The sequence below is a fragment of the Corapipo altera genome, unplaced genomic scaffold (genome assembly GCF_003945725.1).
Source record: "Corapipo altera isolate COAL_440 unplaced genomic scaffold, ASM394572v1 239, whole genome shotgun sequence".
Lineage (NCBI taxonomy): Eukaryota > Metazoa > Chordata > Aves > Passeriformes > Pipridae > Corapipo > Corapipo altera.
Genome location: NW_020884938.1, coordinates 1,574,861 through 1,592,232, shown reverse-complemented (window position 1 = coordinate 1,592,232; position 17,372 = coordinate 1,574,861). Strand labels below are relative to the sequence as shown.

At 43.7% G+C, this 17,372-nt stretch overlaps 1 protein-coding gene across 1 annotated transcript in view; it reads right to left on the bottom strand.

Annotated features, from left to right (window-relative positions):
* Positions 1 to 5,055: 5,055 nt before the first annotated feature.
* SHISAL1 (shisa like 1) overlaps positions 5,056 to 17,372 on the bottom strand; it is a 239,480-nt gene continuing 227,163 nt past the window's right edge. The window contains exon 5 of the mRNA XM_027660793.1: positions 5,056 to 8,644. Within this exon, the coding sequence (XP_027516594.1) occupies position 8,644 (1 nt within the window). The 3' untranslated portion in view covers positions 5,056 to 8,643. The remainder of the gene's footprint in view (positions 8,645 to 17,372) is intronic.

The window sequence follows — 17,372 nt, the reverse complement described above, 5'->3', positions numbered from 1 at the left end:
CTGACACAGTCTGTGGCAAGAAACAGCCCAACTTTTGCTTTATCCTGTCTTCTGCAAATGCCCTTTAAACTCCAGGGGCAATGCCGACCTGCTAAACCTGGTTGCTACCAAATGTAGTCCACCCAGGCTCTGGGATCTGCACCTTGGAGCTGGAAGCACATAGAAATCCATCTCTAGTTCAACTAAATGGCTTCAGGTGCAACAGGGTAAGTTTTCTGGATGAGAAACACAGCTACTTGCCTGAAACGGTAAAGAAAAAAAATAATCCTGCAGCTGCTTTGGTAAAAGCTTCATGTTTTTGCAGGGGGGCCTCCCATGCCATCCAATTTTATATTTTGCCTGAGTTCTGTGTGTCTTTCAGTGAGTAGCACTCATTTTCCTATGGTAGTTCTGGAGGAATTAATGACATGACTTAGACAGGATTGAAGGGGACGGCCGAGATGGCACAGCAAAGATGAGCCAAAGTCCATCAGCCAAGCAGGCTGAGACTTTCTGGGTCTGGGCCAGGCTTCCAGACACATCCTTGGTGTGTGCTCACATGAACTGGGGGAGTGGAGGCTACTTTTGATCCAAGGCAGCCTCTGGATGTTTGACTTTGAGTGGGAAAGACTCCTGGCTGGGCTGTGCAGCTGCTGCTCGGGCATGGCAAACAGCTGGGCTGGCAAGAGGGGCTCGGCTTCCCTCTGGCTTAGAGGGGTCCCAGCTCACAGTGAGCAGGCTCTCAGTTTGGCCTTCCTTCAGACTCTGCTATTTTTACCCTGCTCTGCTCCAAAGTGTATTTGCCAGCTGCCAGCTCCCCGAGGTTTGTCTCCTCAGTTCCTCTCGGCAGAGCCTGGGCAGCAGCAAAGCCAAAGCCCAGCCCTGTGGTACAAACTGGGCAGCACCAGGACAGCAGAGTGTGGGTTTAAACAGCAGGCACAAAGCAGGCATTTTAAGTGTTTTGCCAACCACTTCCCTCCCTCAGGGCATGCAGATGTTTCTGGCTCCAGGGAAAGCAGAGGGGAAACCTCCCTGCCTGGTGATGGAGGAGAGGACAGCACAAGGGTCAAACCCTGGGCAGTGGCAGTGTGGAAATCTGCCCAAAGCATCAGGCTGCAAGTGTTTTACACAGTTCTGGCCATCTCTTTTGGGAACAAGGTTTGGTCCAGACCACACTGGACCTCCAGCATGGATCCTGTGTTGGCATTCCTTGTGTTTGGGAGGTCTGTGCCTCTGGTGGGCACAGAGGAGGGGCTGCAGCAGGGAATGGGAATTTTGCACCAGCTGGGGAGAGATGGTGAGTAAAGACCATGGTCCCGCCAAAGTATCCTCTGTTTAACTGCTGGGGAGGAGAAGTGAAACAGAAAACTGGATTTGCCCAATTTGCTCATTCCTACCACCAACAAGGAATGTGTGGCTCCGCAGAAGGTTGCTGGAAGGTTTAGTGCATATTTATGTGTGTCATGGTTGAGGGGAAAGGAGATTTCTTAATACTGGTGGTTCTTCTGTGTATTAGCATGGCCTGCTTTCCTTTGTCTGAACTCTGGGAAATGGGAGGGGGCGTTGAAAGAGGAAATGCAGTGTTCAAGTAGCCCAAGTATTCCTTTTTTATTTCCATCCTGAATCAGTTTTGGGCACTTCTTCTGAATGTCTATGGTTTGCCTTCTATTATTTTGAGGCTGAAAGACCTGAGAAAAAGGGCAGGTCCCCAACCAAAGCCATCACCTGCAGCCCAGGAACTTCATAAAAATGTGACTGTGGCTTAAGCAGTGCTTTTTATTTCTGTGGGTACTATAACAAAACACAAAATCTGTGAGACTCACAGTATGGTGGGATTTCTTTCCCTCGGGTTTGGGGCTTTTGACTTTTTTTTTATCAGCTAGAGATGATTTCTGCAACAAACACCCATGCAGCTAGTGAAGAGAAAAGGGAAAGGCTGTGAAATGTCTGAGCTCCTCTATCTGCATAACAATAGCAGAGACAGCACTGGGATGCTGTGTCTCCTCACTAGATAAATTCTCTTTCTCTGGTGGCTGCTTAGAGCACATTCATTCAGGGAAAGAAAAGGTGTGGTTGAAACGATAATGGGAGTTTATACAGCAAAGCCCAGCTATCACTTTGCCACCAGGGGTGGCATTCCGACTGTGCTCCCACCAGCCCCAGCAGCATAAATTCTTCTGCCAAAATCCAGGGACGCTCCAGAAAGGTGGCTTTGCAGTGAAGAACTTGATATTGCACATTAATAGCATCAAACAATTATGTACTCGATTCCTGGGACAGCAAATGCTGGAGAAGAGAGCAGTGGAGCAAAAAACTCAAGTGGAACGCAGCTTTTTTTAGATGCTTCTAAGGTTTGGATTGTTTTCAATAGCCCTACTTGGGAAAAAAAAAAAAAAGACATTTTACAGCAGTTACTATAAGGCAGTTAATACAAAAATTAATTAAAAAACTCTAATTAATGAAAATGGCTTAAATTAAACCTGGTGGCCACGGGGAGAGTATTCTGAAATGTTACCTAGATCAAGCTTTTTTTGTTTGTGTGTTGTCAGAGCCAGGGATTTAAATCCAATTGTCAGCGGTCAGTGCCACAACAAAGCAGCAGCTATTTGTGTTCAGGTCCTCATGTCTGTCCCTCCTCGTGGCCCAGAAAGTGGCCTGAGACTCCCAGCATGTCTTACCATAAACTTCCCCTCAGCCTCTTCATTTCAAGCCTGCTCTGCCTTTAGTGCCGAGGGTTTTTTTTTTTTTTGGTTGTGAAAGACTCAACAGTGAGGCAAAGAGCTCGTTCCAGTGGGACAGCACAGCGAGTTTCCCTCTCTTCAGATGACTTTTCAGTTCTTTATAACATCCTACTGATTCCTCATTATCCTTCCAAATAAACACCAGTGCTGGAATTGCACTTAAGGATGAAATGGTGAATTCCAATTTGAGAGGAGCTCGAGGCTCTGCACAATTCAGCTGTTCAGAGAAGACAGTTAAAGTTCTGACTGGGAAATTCAAACCATTACATGCTTTACACACGAATGCCCACACATACCTGATGTATTAGTGAGTTTTCCCCCACGATGTTTTTCCGTTTTCTGCACAAATTGAATTAAAGGTTGAGAATGACTTGGGTGAGAGTGACAGGGGTTTGTTTTCTTGGAAATAAATATGAAAACTTAGGTATCTTTTCTCTTCTTGTCCTTCTGTACATGTGAACAACCAGCAGATCAGGGCAGTCTCTGCTTTCTAGTCAGAATAAACAATTTAAAGGAACTGGCTGTGATGCTCCTGTTTGTTTTAGTTTGGTGATAATGGCTTGGTAATGACAGTCTGTAAGTCACTATCAGCATTTTAACATCTTCTATGGCAATTCCAGAGGTATTTAATTTGCTCCTTGGTATATGAAAGCTGTTCCTGCTGAGCATAATGTGTTCAATATAATTCTTACTCAATTACTAGAAGCACACTGTAGAAATTGTTGAAACTTGGTAAGGGAACTGCAACACACCCAATATGCCCATTTGCCATTTCCCTTCTCATTTGTCTTGCACATTTAGCTGTTGTCACAACTGCAAGTGCAGTTTGACAAGGGGAGTGGGTTGTAATTATTTGTAATTTTACATATTTATGTGTTTTTAAAGCTGCTTTTTGTCCTCTTTCTTTCTGCAATATGTCTCCATAAGTCTTAGCACAGTGGGATGCAATTATGGTCTCTTACAGTTGCAAAACCCCTAAGAATTGCTGAAGTGTTGCTGTAATGAAAATGATCCTTTTCCACTTCTGAGCTGACGTGCCTTGTTACAGAAGCTGCAGGAGAGAACCATGGCACACTAAATAAATGACATTGCAAAGGATTTCTCATCGTTAAAATCTGCCTTTAAAATTTCTGTAGCTTTGACTGGTTTAGGTATATTTCTACAGCACAGTCTGAGGTCAGTGATCTGTTACTGAAAGAATGATTTCTAACGTGAAAAAGTTTTGTAAAATGCCAGGATTTCAGTTGCACACCAAGGTTTTGGGATGAGCCAGGGAGGGCAAGTGCTGGACAGGAGAAGCTGAGGAAAACATGCTTGGGAAGCAGCAGGACAGGGAAGAGAAAGAACTGTTTCTGTTGAGGGGAGGAACCGGTTCCAAGAGGTGAGAATCCCCTCTGGAATCTCCTTGCTGCCTGTGCTCTGTGTTAGGACCTGGGCACCCCAAGGGCATTACTGACATTTCCCCGAGGAGGGGGTGGAGGGAGGCACAGCTTGAAGTATCAGCAAAGCTGCCAACAGAAAGCAGCAGTCGTTTGCTGGTTATTTTATCTGGGTTTGTGTGTGTGTTTAATCCAGTTGGGGCAAAACTGTTCGTTTTTACCGGTGTGAGAGCCGAAATTTCAGTCCTCGGTGTTGTGGGACCATCTGGAATGATTCCTGTAAACAACAGGTGACAAAGGGCCTCGAGAGAGAGCACAGTGTGTTTAGGAAACCTAAATCTTTCTGGAAAAACTGTCCAAATCCTCCAGCCTGGCAGGAAAAAAAGGTCTTTTTTTTTTTTTTTTTTTTTTTTTTTTTTTTGTGAATTGCTGGTCCTGCCTTTTTGTACAGAGCAAGTTAAACTGTGTTTGCCTCAGGGAGGGGATGGACCCACCATAACAGCCACATGGGGATGGAGTTCTTGGTGTGTGCAAGTCAAAATGTTGCTTTCTTTCTGCTCAGCTGCAGTTTCTTCTCAGCTTGCCTCGAGTAGTGGGAAGATTTTGTTTATTCCTTAGCAGCCTCTGTTCAGTATCCCACACTTCCCTCTTAAATATCTGGTGGTAGAAACGTCTGGAAACATGATGCAGACTAAAGGGATTGTGTATTTATTTATGCAGTGGCCTCAGCCATGTTTTTGTGGTGTGGTTTGGTTTTTTGGGGCCCCTTCCCCCTCTCTCCCATCCAAGCATTATTCTGTGTATTAAATACACTGTGGAGTGCTGGTATCTGGGGACTCCCCTGCACATGGAAAGGAAGCCACAGATTTTGGAGCTATTGAAATACAGGCAAGCTCAAATCTCTACAGCTATTCCAGACAGCCTTTGAAACACTAAAGCAAGTTTTATTACAGAGATTAGTTTACATTACACTCATTTATTAAAACCTAAGGACATCTTTATAAAAACTACTGTATATAAAGACAAGAGCAGTGCAATAGCAGTGTAAAACACATTTTTGGTTTACTTGGCAATCACTTTAGAAAGACAACATGATTCATAATATGAAGTCAGAGAATGCTGCAAAAAATAGGACAGGATTAGATCCAAAACTAGATTAGCAAATCACTGGACACTGGCACGTATTGATTTCAAACATCGAGTGTTATGTAAACAGTATTATTGTCAATGTATTAATAAAGAGAAATCACTGCAACCCTAGAATTTCTAGTTAGCTTAATTAGCCTAAAATTTGTCTGCTGACTATTAAAATAGACTATTGTACTGTATATATTCTTAGTGATTTACTACTTTTGTAAAAGGAGGACTAGAAGAAATGCCTGTCTTGCAGAAGAGAATTGTTTGAGGCTGAGAAAAGATGTTTCTTCCTGGTGAGTGGCTGAGGTTTTGCTTTTGCTGCTTTATACCTTTCATACACCATCACTGGTGGTGAAATGGAACTGACTCTAAAAAATCATTTTGACCTGTTGCTTCTTCAAGTGGACAGTCCTCATACAGAAATTACAGTAAAACTATAAAAACCAGTTATCTAAAAGAGCTGCTACAATATGCTGAAGTAGACATTGAGAGGCCGGATTATTTTCACTCTGTTTTTGTAAAATTGATAACCAGGCACAAAAGATGGTTAATTACAACACCGAGTCCTGCACAAGCTTTATAACTTATCTTTTTATGTCCTACGTTATACACAGCAGTTATTAAGAAGTTGGACACTGAGTTCTCAGTAAAACTGGAGAGAGAAAATGAGTTGGACAAGGAAGGAGGTTTCTGGAGCATGAAGGTCATTAATAGCCACTGAGACAGACAGCTGCCGTTGTAACATAGGCTGTAAATGTTAATTTTAGACCCTTTATTTTTCCAACCAGATCAGGACGGACACGGAGGAAAATGGATCTGTTTTAGTCCAGATTCTTTCTTATAGAGAAAGGTTGTGTTTGAACCAGTCTCTGCAGGAAAAAGTGAAAGATTCATTGCAGTTTTTCTGTTTCACCATGATTTTGATGAAGTAAAAGCAGGGGGGTATCAGAGCCCAGCTACAGAGATGGCTGAGATGCTGAGGGGACTGTTTGTGTAGCCAGTGCTCTTGTACAGTGTCCCAAACACTGAGGGAGAAGGGCAGGTAGGGAAACACATGAAGTGCAATATGTCCCTGGAGTTTAAGGCCCAGCTAGCATTAGTCTTACTCAGGATCTTATATTCTGCTAAAATAGAGAGACTATCAGGTGATTCTAACAACACACTTGGTGAACCGCAGTTCACCAGCTACAACAGGGATTTATCCATAAATTAACTGGGAGGCAAAATGAGAATTTCAGCCAGAGAGTATCTACCTTCTATTAACTGGCTCTGTATAGAGCATAAAAGAAAACAAACAAACAAAAAAGCACATCCATTACAAGGTATACGTGTACTAGAAGGAAAGCATAAAACTGCTCAGTTATAACGCACAATTCCCAGAGGGAAAAAAACCCTTACAAAATACAGTAAGTCACACAAACCAGTATCTAATACAAATTCCTCCATGAACATAAGCTTTTTACAAAGCTCTCTGAGTGGCAGTCTTCACCTCACAATGGAAGTAGGTGCTGGCAAAAGGGGGAAAAAAGCCAAGAGTTACTGCACGGTGCCTAGGCGAGACTGATTACCCTACATATGCACTTTTTTGGGTGTAGATATGCACTTTTTTGAGTGTCTGCAGGGATTATGGTCCTTGAAGACAATGAGGGAGCGTGGAGAAGGTATGATGTTGGCAGAGCCATGGACAGCATTGCCTCCAGCTCTGTGGTTTCCTTTCCTTTCCTTGTGGGTTGGCACTAAGAGCACCACCTTCCACCTCACAGGATCAGCTCTCCCACCCCCAGGAGCACAGACCCTTTCCCTGCAGAATCCCTCATCCTCAAGGAGCAAGCAGTTTGGACTGTCTGCCAGGATCTGCAAGGTACTTACAGCGTGTCTTTGCTGAGGGTCCTTTTTGCTCCCAGCTGAAGTGCTTTGGATGGTTCTGCAATGCTCTGATGACATATTCTTTTTGGAAGGGTTTGCATCCTGCTCAGATTTTGAAGGCTAGGCACTCTGGTGATCTCCAGCCTTGTTGGGTCCTCCAACACAATTTATTCCTATCTGGTTTTAGTCATGCACCATCCTGCACTCCAGTAGCCATGAATTAGTTCAGATCACTCAGAACAGTGTCCCTTTTTAAGTTCAACAGGGGAATAAAATTCACTTAGCCAAAGAGGTCCAGAAGTAAAACTTGATTATGCACTGACCACATGTTCCTTGTGTTGGCTGTACAGCAGAATGTAGGGTCATTTTAAAGTTATTCAGATTTACAAGGCAAAATATTAGGCCTGAAGGATTAATTTGGCATTATCAGGGCTTTATGTTATGACTTCCAGATGAACTCCTCTGTTTGGTTGCCACTGCCAGGTTCTCCACATATACAGCTTAAATAATTGAACTTCACAGGGCTTGCCCATGTAATTGATACTGGAGGATTTTAAAATAAGTCTGTCCTGTGGAAAGTTAAGTCACCCTATTGCAACCTGGTGACCAAGTACTTCTGTGGTAGCATCACTGTCCTTCTGGCTCACAAATGAATTCTTAGATTTGTGAGGTGTAAACTCTGAAGCCAGTCAGTGACTGAGGGAGTTGGACTATTGCCTTGTAAAGCAGAGAGAAAATGGTATTATTGCTTTTGAAATACACAGTTGGCCAATTTTTTTGTTTGTTTGTTTCTTTTTCATCTTCAAGGAGTGTGGGGGTGGAATTGGGTGCCTGTTTTGCTTCCTAATAAAGCTCCCCTCTTGAAGAGGGTGTGTGAACCTGAACTTGAGATGTGCTCAGCTGCTTGATGTCTTAGCAGAATCATTGCCAATGATCTTAAAATGTGCATTAAGGTTGAAGCAACTGCTACCCTGCAGTTGGACTCACTGAAAGGACTTTGCTTACCTTGCAATGCATATGGTAAATATGGTTAACAGTGATGAGGACTGCCAGCATCTACCCCATTGTGACAAAATGCTCACCAGAGAACTTTGGAAAAACTCACATTCAGTATTCTGACACTTAGATTAGGCTCAAATGGCAATAGATGGATGGGGAGGCAAAGAAAAGTTATCTACCACAGGTTTGTCTTGTGATCTTTTTCCACCTTTGTGTGGATTTGCCAGAGCAACTTAATTTTCTTCCTATTCAGCATTTTCAAATATGGTGCTTTCTTTCAGAGATAATATTGTTGGCCTAGAACTAAAATATTGCTTACAGACTACTTTCTCCTGGAGACTCTTTCCATATCATTTCCTTACAGAAATTGTCTGAATGATGTTTGTCTTCAGGTGACTTGCTCCATCTTCCTCTTGTAGTCTTTCTCTCTCCTGCTTATCCCTAATTTTTCCCTCCTCTTGTAATTCAGTTGATTTTTCTTGAAAGCTGCTCCTTGAAGTCTGGTCCTACCTCTCCCATCTTGAGGCACATCAATATGATTTTCTGGAAGACATAAACCACAAATGTTTCATGAGCACACAACATCAAAGTATTTCCTTGTAAAGGAAAACCTGCAGAATTCTCAGTCGTGGATTTGATTTGGGGAGGCAAGAAAGAGGAAGGAAAAGCAAGAGGAAGGTGTTAAGAAGCCTGTACCTTCCCTCATTAGTTCTGTTTGGTGCAGAGTGAATTTTGTGCTGTGGATGGCTGCATTCTCCTCTTTTTATTCAAGCAGTCAAGGAGGCTAAGCTTGTTTCTCCCTGTTTGTATCAAACTGAACAAAACATTGTTCTGAGGTCTGGGTGCATATCTGAACTCTGGCCCCTGTTCTTTTCATATGATGAGAAAATGTGCTTCTATTCTGCATACATAAGTGGATAAATAATATATTTATGTGCTTTCCTCACAGAAGTGTTGCAAGTATTCATAAGTTCTTTTTGCTTGCAGTGCCTCCTGCACATAACAAATGCTTTAAATCTGCCCCAACTTCCCCTTGTGCAGAGTGTGTGTAACTGGCTCTGGGATCCAGCCATATATGAGGCTGAACTGGCTGAAAGCCCAACTAGGGGAAAGCTTTTGAGATCACTAATCATAGTAATAAATTAAAGAAATGCATCTGTTTGCTCCAGCAGGCAACTGGTAATGGTACAAATACAAGCTGTTGGGTATCCAATAGCAACAGCACTTAATTAACTTCTCCCACCAGAGTTCTTTGCATAATGGGTAATCCTAAATTTATGTGCTACATTATACATATTGCATTCCATTAATGTATAAAATACAAAGAAGCATGTGGTTCAGGCAGCAGAATATCTGTGGGAATCAGCACATTTAGTGTTTCACCCATCAGAGACTTGAGTCTCAACTTCCACCTCAGCAAAACTCTTATTAAAATTGCAGCAATAGATGTGCCCAGCAGTGCAAGGTCAGGTATGCAGTCACCTGGGCTGTAGCACAACTGCATTATCTTAATTCAGATTTAGAACTGTATTATCTTCATTCAGATTTAGGCACTTCTCACAGTACTCTCAGCCAGGGAGGACCCCCGAGCAGAAAAATGCAATTTTCTCACAACCAAACTCTGAGGATTTAAGTCAAAACTCGATCACATGAAACCTATTTCAAGGTTGGACAGCTGATTGCTTTCTAATAATCAAACAGCCTTATTCATATCAGAAATACACAAAAAAAATTACATTGTTTTGTTCTGTCACTGTCCTTTTTCGACATAGGTAGAAATGCACACTAACACAACATGCAGACCTGCCTCTTGTGAGTCTGCAGGCAGCCTAAAGTTTAAATTGAGTTGTTTGTCCCTAGAAGAGAGTCTCAGGAGATTTAGTTATAACTGATTTAAAAAATACCTGGGGGGAGAGAATCTGAAGAGTGTGAGAACGTGTCCGGGCTGGGAGGCACCTACATCCTTCAGAGCACCTTCAGTTGTTTCTGTGGATTGCCCTCGTGTGCTTTAACTCTGATGAAAGGCTTTACCAACCTAAAATCTGCATAATTTAATTCACTAGACTGTTTGACAGGATGCAGTTTCGTTTCTTTCATTTATTTATTTATTTATTTATTTATTTATTTATTTTTTAAATAAATGTTTAGAGATGAAGCAGGCAGAGCAGCCATTTGGGTGCTCCAGGACAGTTTTAAATGTGTCAGACCCATCAGCCAGTTACTCTTTTCCTCTAGTGTCCCAAAGTTGCTCCTTCTTCCAAGGTTAATGTAAAATCAGAAGTGTCACCAAGCTAAAGGGAGAGTTACTGGAGTTGCTGGATCCAAAGACCATAAAAAAAGTTTCTGAATGTTTCTGTGCAGCACAGAAGCTAAAATATCGCTCCTGTGAGTGGCTTCCATTTCCTGCCAGTTCTTCTGCCGAGTGCAGAAAGCCGTGGGAGGATGTGAACAGCAGAGCCAGCAGCACAGACCCCACTCTGCTCTGAAAGCCTCTCACAGGTGGGAAGCATCCACCTCGTGTTTTCCAAGCTCCTGGCTGAGCCTGGTGCTGAACCAACAGCCCTCTCCCCAAAACCAAACCCTGACAGGACAGAGGCTGGGCTGAAAGGTGCCCTTCCCCCAGGGCGTGTGACTGATTGATGGTTGGACCAGGAAAGGTGAGAGGCACTGCTTCAGGTCGCTGGGGTGCCACAAAAAACACCTGCATTTTCCTAAGGAAGACAAATGCTGATTGCCACGTGCACTTTGAGTATTACATTCCAGTCTCCCATCACACTGTGCTTGGCAGCAGAAGCCCTGTGTTTGTCACTCCTGGTCACTTCTGCAGGAATTTAATGCCTGTGCTTTGGAGATGGGTCACATTGCTCCTACTCACTAGCAAAGGTTACTGTAACTTTAGATTAGATATTGGGAAGAAATTCTTTACCATGAGGGTGGGGAGGCCCTGGCACAGGTTGCCCAGAGAAGCTGTGGCTGCCCCATCCCTGGAAGTGTTGGAGGCCAGGCTGGACAGGACTTGGAGCAACCTGGAATTGTGGAAGGTGTCCCTGCCCGTGGCAGGGGGGTTGGAACAAGATGATCTTTAAGGTCCCTTCCTTTAAGGTCCCTTCCAAACAATTCTGTGATTTTCACTGCCTGACAAGGAAGTAGCCAACTAAAATATTGCCTCCTCTTTCACAGCAATAGCTTTGTATGGTGGCTTAGTTCCACTGGAAAAAAAAATAACATCCATTAGCAGTGAAGGAATGATTCAGAGCCTCTGGAGGAAAGTTTTTTTTCAGAGATTTCTGCCATTTTCTGACAAATGAGGTAAACAGTGGCCACGTTCACCGTCACAAGGCCTCTTGCTAAGTTGGTGCTCACATAAAAGCATCATCCATCACCACAGGCCCTTCAGAGCTCAGGTACACCCTGGACCCATCACTTACAGGAATTGTGGCTCACAGTTCACAGCAAAGGGACCAGTCTCTGCAAATGTCTAGATCTTCCTCTGGCATAAAATTGCACTGCACTGGTCTGAGCAGACCTGTTCTGATCTGTGCCTGTTGAGGTTCTGCTGCAGTGCCTTCAAATCTGGCTGTGCTGGCAGAAGGGGAAAAGCTTTCACTCTCTTTGTTCCTAGGAAAAGCTGGGATGCCAGGCTGACAAACAGCTTCCAGCAATAAGAAGCCCTCGGTGGATACACTGATTGTTACAGGCAATAGGAATGTCCTCCTTCCCCCAAAAATGGAAGGACAAGGGAGGACAAAGCACAATGCACCAGACTCTGTAAAAGCCTCCCAAGACTGAAAGGAAGGATGTGAGAAATTAATTGCAGGACAAGCACTAAATGAAAAGCTATTCAGTTGTCTGAATACATTTTAAACCAGAAAGAAATAGGATATAATCTAATCCCTCTGCCTGTGGAGTCTGCCAAAGAGCAGGGAGATAATTTTCATAGCTTGGCATCTGTACACTCCTATGGCTGGGTTATACATAGCATTTAATGGTACACCCAAAATGCATGTTGAAAAGTTGCTTGGGTTACCAAGTCTTAATGCTTAAAAGTTCTGAAAGACCAGAATGAACAGTGCTGGTGCAATCTCAATTTGGCTGTCTTGTTTGTGTGAGAGAAAATGGAAAGTCTCAGATTTTTTAGGTGGAGCTCATCTTTTTTTTTATTTTGGGAGAACATCAAAATAGTGGAATGATTTGGAGTTTTCCGATGTAGGGGAAACTTCAACAACAGTTTGCCTCAGGTTGGCTCAGTACTGAAGAGACCAAATGTTTAGGTTTTTTGAATTGACAAGGAGCACTTTCAGCATTAAGCAGTGGCAGTGGGTGTTGCCATTTTCACAGTATCACAGAATATTTTGAGAGTTGGAAGGGACCCACAAGGATCAGAGTCCAACTCTTAATTTTGCCATAAAGGAGCACTGGATTTGCCTCTGTTTTCATCCCCAGTTACCTCATTTTTGGTGAAGCACAAATTCTCCTCTGGTCTAGCTACGAAATGCACCTACATGAGGTCAGATGAGAGGATGACCCTAAACAGTGGCCAGTTTTGTCACAGCCACTGTGGAAAAGGACCACCACCACTGGTAGCCATTGCTGATGTTTCTAAAATAATGGCTGGCTCAGGGAACACAGACATCTGGTGCTTAAGAGTTTAAACAAAACCCAGGCCCTGGAAATTTTCAGCTTCAAAAACAGACTGAAATTTCAGCTCAAGCCTTATTTCTACTGCAGCTGACAATCCTGCAAGGCTGGAGAGAAATGTCAAAATATGTTTGAAAGCGAATACCTCGGGGTGCTGTTAAGGCTTAAACAGAATAAATGTGCAACACGTGCCTGATTTCATCAGAGTTAAACAATCTCTTACCTGCAGACCTAAGGAAAGGTGATGGAAATACCTGGGATGTGTTACAGGAAGCTTTTTCCCCTGGTAGGTGTGCTCTTGGCAGTCAGGGAAACACATAAATGGGATCAACTGAGAGAATCCCTTTGCTGAGCAGTCAGAAATGTCTGGGATGCTTCTCCCCATCAGCTGTTAGAAAACACCATGGGACTTCCTAACAGGTCCATAAGGCCCAGGGGGGCACAGCACAGATGTAAATCTTGATCATACTCCGTGGGGACATTTGGGAGGGGTTCCTATTTGAGTGCATGTACCCACTGTATTAAGGTGGCAGCCCATTCCTTACCTAGTGCAGGTGTGAATGGCAGCTAGAAAGGTTCTCGTGTGCTCTAGATTAAGCACAGATGGAGAACTGTGAACTACAACTCCTGTGAGCCATGGGGAGCAGCACCAGTGCTCAGGAGATAAAGCAGTTTCTGTCAGTTCAAGAGAAGATTTTCTCAGCAGGATTTCTCTGCCTGCTGCTCGTTTGGGTAACATAAACTGCCCTTTTGCTATCATGGCTTGGGAACTATCACATTTATTTAACATCATCAGGCAAAAGGCAGATGAGTTGCAACAATGAGCATAAGAACATCTGGTGTCTTCTGGAAAGACAAGGTGTATTTACAAGTCTCCTGCAACGTGCCCTGAGCAGTGCTGGGATGTGCTACATACACAAGGCTATCAGGACAAAGAGTGAATGGCCAATTCCAAGTAAAGCTGAAAGTGAGTTGGACTTACTCATTCTCCAGACATTTATAAAACCGTCACATTCCCACCAGGGTGCTCAGATGTGTCACCTGGGGCTGAAATTCATCTGGCTGACTGTTGCCAAATTTTCCTGGAGGTGAATACGTGGCAGCCACTAAACAGCTGATTCACCTGAAGCAAAGCTAATTTGCATTGTTCACCAAGAAAGCCCCAACTCTGGTTTGGTTTTGTATAGTTTGAACTGTGCTCAGTTCCTTTCAAGACCTCAAGGCACCGTGATCATGATGAACATGGATGTCATGTAAGGAACTCCAGACGTATTACTCCACCTGAGACTGTGCTTGTTTTTGTGTAATTTTCTGATAACTGGAGTGACCAAATGGCTTTAATTGCATTCCTGTCATAGAGGAAGATGACTTGAGGTATTTAGAAACAGAGAGGCCAAGAGGAACCATTGCTAGAGGCAAGAGATTCCTGATAGCCTTGTGGTGGAGACAGCTTTTGCTGGGGTGGGTTAAAGATTATACTAGTCCCTGGGAAGCACCAGAAAGCCAAGTTTCCATAACTGATGCTGGGAAAGCCAGCTGCTGACTGCTCATGTTGTTGCTCTGCAGGTGGGAAGAAACCATTTGGACCATCTGAGTTTCCTCTGGACTGTGCTCACAGCAGTGGATTTGCTCTTGGAGCATGTTAACATGAGTGCTGAAGGAGGAACAAGTCAGGCTCAAGGTGTGACTGGAACCCACACAAAAGTGGAGGGGGATTAGCTCCTGCAAACCAGTCACCTGCCAGACTGTTCTCCTCCCTTCCACCTGGGAAATACAGGTAGGAGGAAATAGGCTTGTGCTTCCTTTCATTGCCCTTGCAGAGCAGAATTGCCTGTCTGTGTTAGGGGAGCTAATTGTCACCTCAGGGCATCACATGCTACAAAAGTGAGTGCTGTCAGCTGACTCAGACATTGGAGCATCGTGGAATGCATTCAAGAGTTTGAGAAAGGGCTGCTAGAAAAAGCTGTAAGTGCCCAAACTATGGAGCAGCACAATTTTAAAGACATTTGCATTTTAATAGTTTGTTATGAGTGCTGGTAAACCTGCCTTTTAAATTGCTCACTCCATTTCTTAAGAATCTCACCTCTTCTACACTGATTTGAGGTGGTGTAGCTCCCATAAGGGCTGGGGGGAGATAAGCCAAACTGCAGGTCAGATCACTGCTGAGAGCTGGTCTCTGGCTTTAAAGGAGCTTTGGGAACTTCTGGAATATCTAGTGTTCCCATTGGGAAGGCTGGTTTGGGCACTTGTAGGGGACAGGGAGCTGCTGGTGGATGGCTGTGGTGGTTGTGCTGCAGAGGAAATATTGGGGAGGTCAGGGCAAGGCTACTCTCCACACCAGAGGGAACTTGAAGGATCTCAACTGCTTATTTTCCAGCTAAATCTAAATCTAGGTTGAAATCTAAATCTAAACTCCATGCTAAGACCTTTTAATTAACAACAGCCACGCCCCTCACTGGTGTGCAGGCAGCCACGAGACTGGGTTGCTCACACCAGTGCAGGGTCTCTGTTCGCCTCTTTAAATTACTTTTAAACTTGAGCCCATGATTTTTGTCGCCAGTATTGAGTTCAAAGGTGGTTTCAGAGGAACACTTTGTCTACAGCACACGTTTGGGCTTCCCTGGTTTGGACTTGTGTCTAGGGCAGCGCTCTGAGCTGGTGGGAAACAAACTGGAACCAGTTAGGAATTGCCTCCCAGCTCTGCCCTGCAACGAGCAGGAGGGCCCTGCACCAGCACTGCTTTGGCACATGGTCTGTGGCATTTGGGCTCATCACCAGTGATCTGGCTGCTTTTTTGGTAAGGGAAGCTTGGGATCTGCTCGGATCCTGTCTCACAGACGGATGCAGGAGGAGACTTGGCACTTGGAGTGAGCCTGGAGAGCTGCTGCAGGCCAGGACTCGCCTCCCCCACCTCCCCCAGCAGCACTGAGGGTGTGAGAGCAGCAGCTGGCCTAACTTTTGTTATTAATGTGGTCCCTGGCTAACACAGCAAAGCTAAGAGAGAAATCTGGTTTCCTGCAGAGTTTCTGGAATATCTAGAATTGTACAAATTAAATACATCTTTTGTCCCATCAGCTGGGCTGGGTGGGAGGGGAATGAAACCACACAGGATACAATTTTTCTCTATTTTTTTACTAGAGGCCATATTTTACAATACTCACTTGCAAAGAGTAGTGATGTGAAACCAATAGGGTTGCTAACATAAATAAATATTACTTACTGTAAATAATGGTTTCTGAAGTAATCCTGTGCTTCTGAAAGTCAAGTATTTTTTTCAATTAGTGGCAATGTTTTTCATTTGATAGAACCTGAAATGGTTGATACTCCTGAACACTGTTCTGGAAGGTAAAAACATCCAGGAGAATTTTTGAGGTGTTTTTTGTTGATTTTTTTTTTTAAATGGAAATATGAAGCATTCAAAGTTCTGATTTATGAGTTTTGAATAGAGGGAACAGATAAAGGTTGGAGGACATAAATTGAAAGGTGATCACTGAAAAGCTGTGTCCTCTCTCACTGAAGAGCTGCAGCCTGACTTTTAATGATCTGAAATGTTTTCTTCCTCCTCTTAAGGTTATTAAAAAAAAAAAAAAGCAACCAAACTCAAAACACCTTGGGCCTTCCAAAGCATCTTAAAAGAGTGAATGACCAATTACAAGTTAAAGTGAAAGTGAGTTGGACTTACTCATTCTCCATTATATAAACATTCTTCACTACATATAAAACATTTATAGAACCCTCACATTCCCACCAGGGTGCTCAGATGTGTCACCTGGGGCTGAAATTCATCTGGCTGACTGTTGCCAAATTTTCCTGGAGGTGAATACGTGGCAGCCACTAAACAGCTGATTCACCTGAAGCAAAGCTAATTTGCATTGTTCACCAAGAAAACCCCAACCCTGGTTTGGTTTTGTATAGTTTGAACTGTGCTCAGTTCCTTTCAAGACCTCAAGGCACCGTGATCATGATGAAACATGGATGTCACGTCAGGAACTCCAGACTTATTACTGCACCTGAGACTGTGCTTGTTTTTGTGTAATTTTCTGATAACTGGAGTGACCAAATAGCTTTAATTGCATTCCTGTCATAGAGGAAGATGACCTGAGGTATTTAGAAACAGAGAGGCCAAAAGGAACTGTTGCTAGAGGCAAGAGAGTATATTTTTGTCTGCTTCTTGAAGGTCTGGGGCAGGCATGTTGCTTTGGAAAGGAGATTATTGCTATATGTAGTGTAATTTAATGGCATGGAGTGGGGTTTATTCTCACCTAACTTTCCTTAGGCACCAAAATGGTTAAATGTCTTAATTTCCAGACCTCAGGGTCCTTTATTGTCAATTGATAGCAACAGGCACCTCTGCAGAGCTCCTCTAGTCCCCCTGGGGCATCAGCCTGGGTGAATGATGCTGCAGGGATTCCCTTTTTGTCTTTACTGGCTCCAAAAAACCCCAGTAATTACTCAGATCAGGTGCAGGAGCCTAAAAGTCCCCTGCCTAACTCAGGGAGGGAGTAGTCCCACTGCCCCCAAAACCTGAGTTATAAAAACATGCAGGATGGATTTCTGTTAACATCATCTTCAGCCTCACACTGCCACAAGCAAATCTACAAAATACAATCTCCCATGTAAATATATCTTCTAT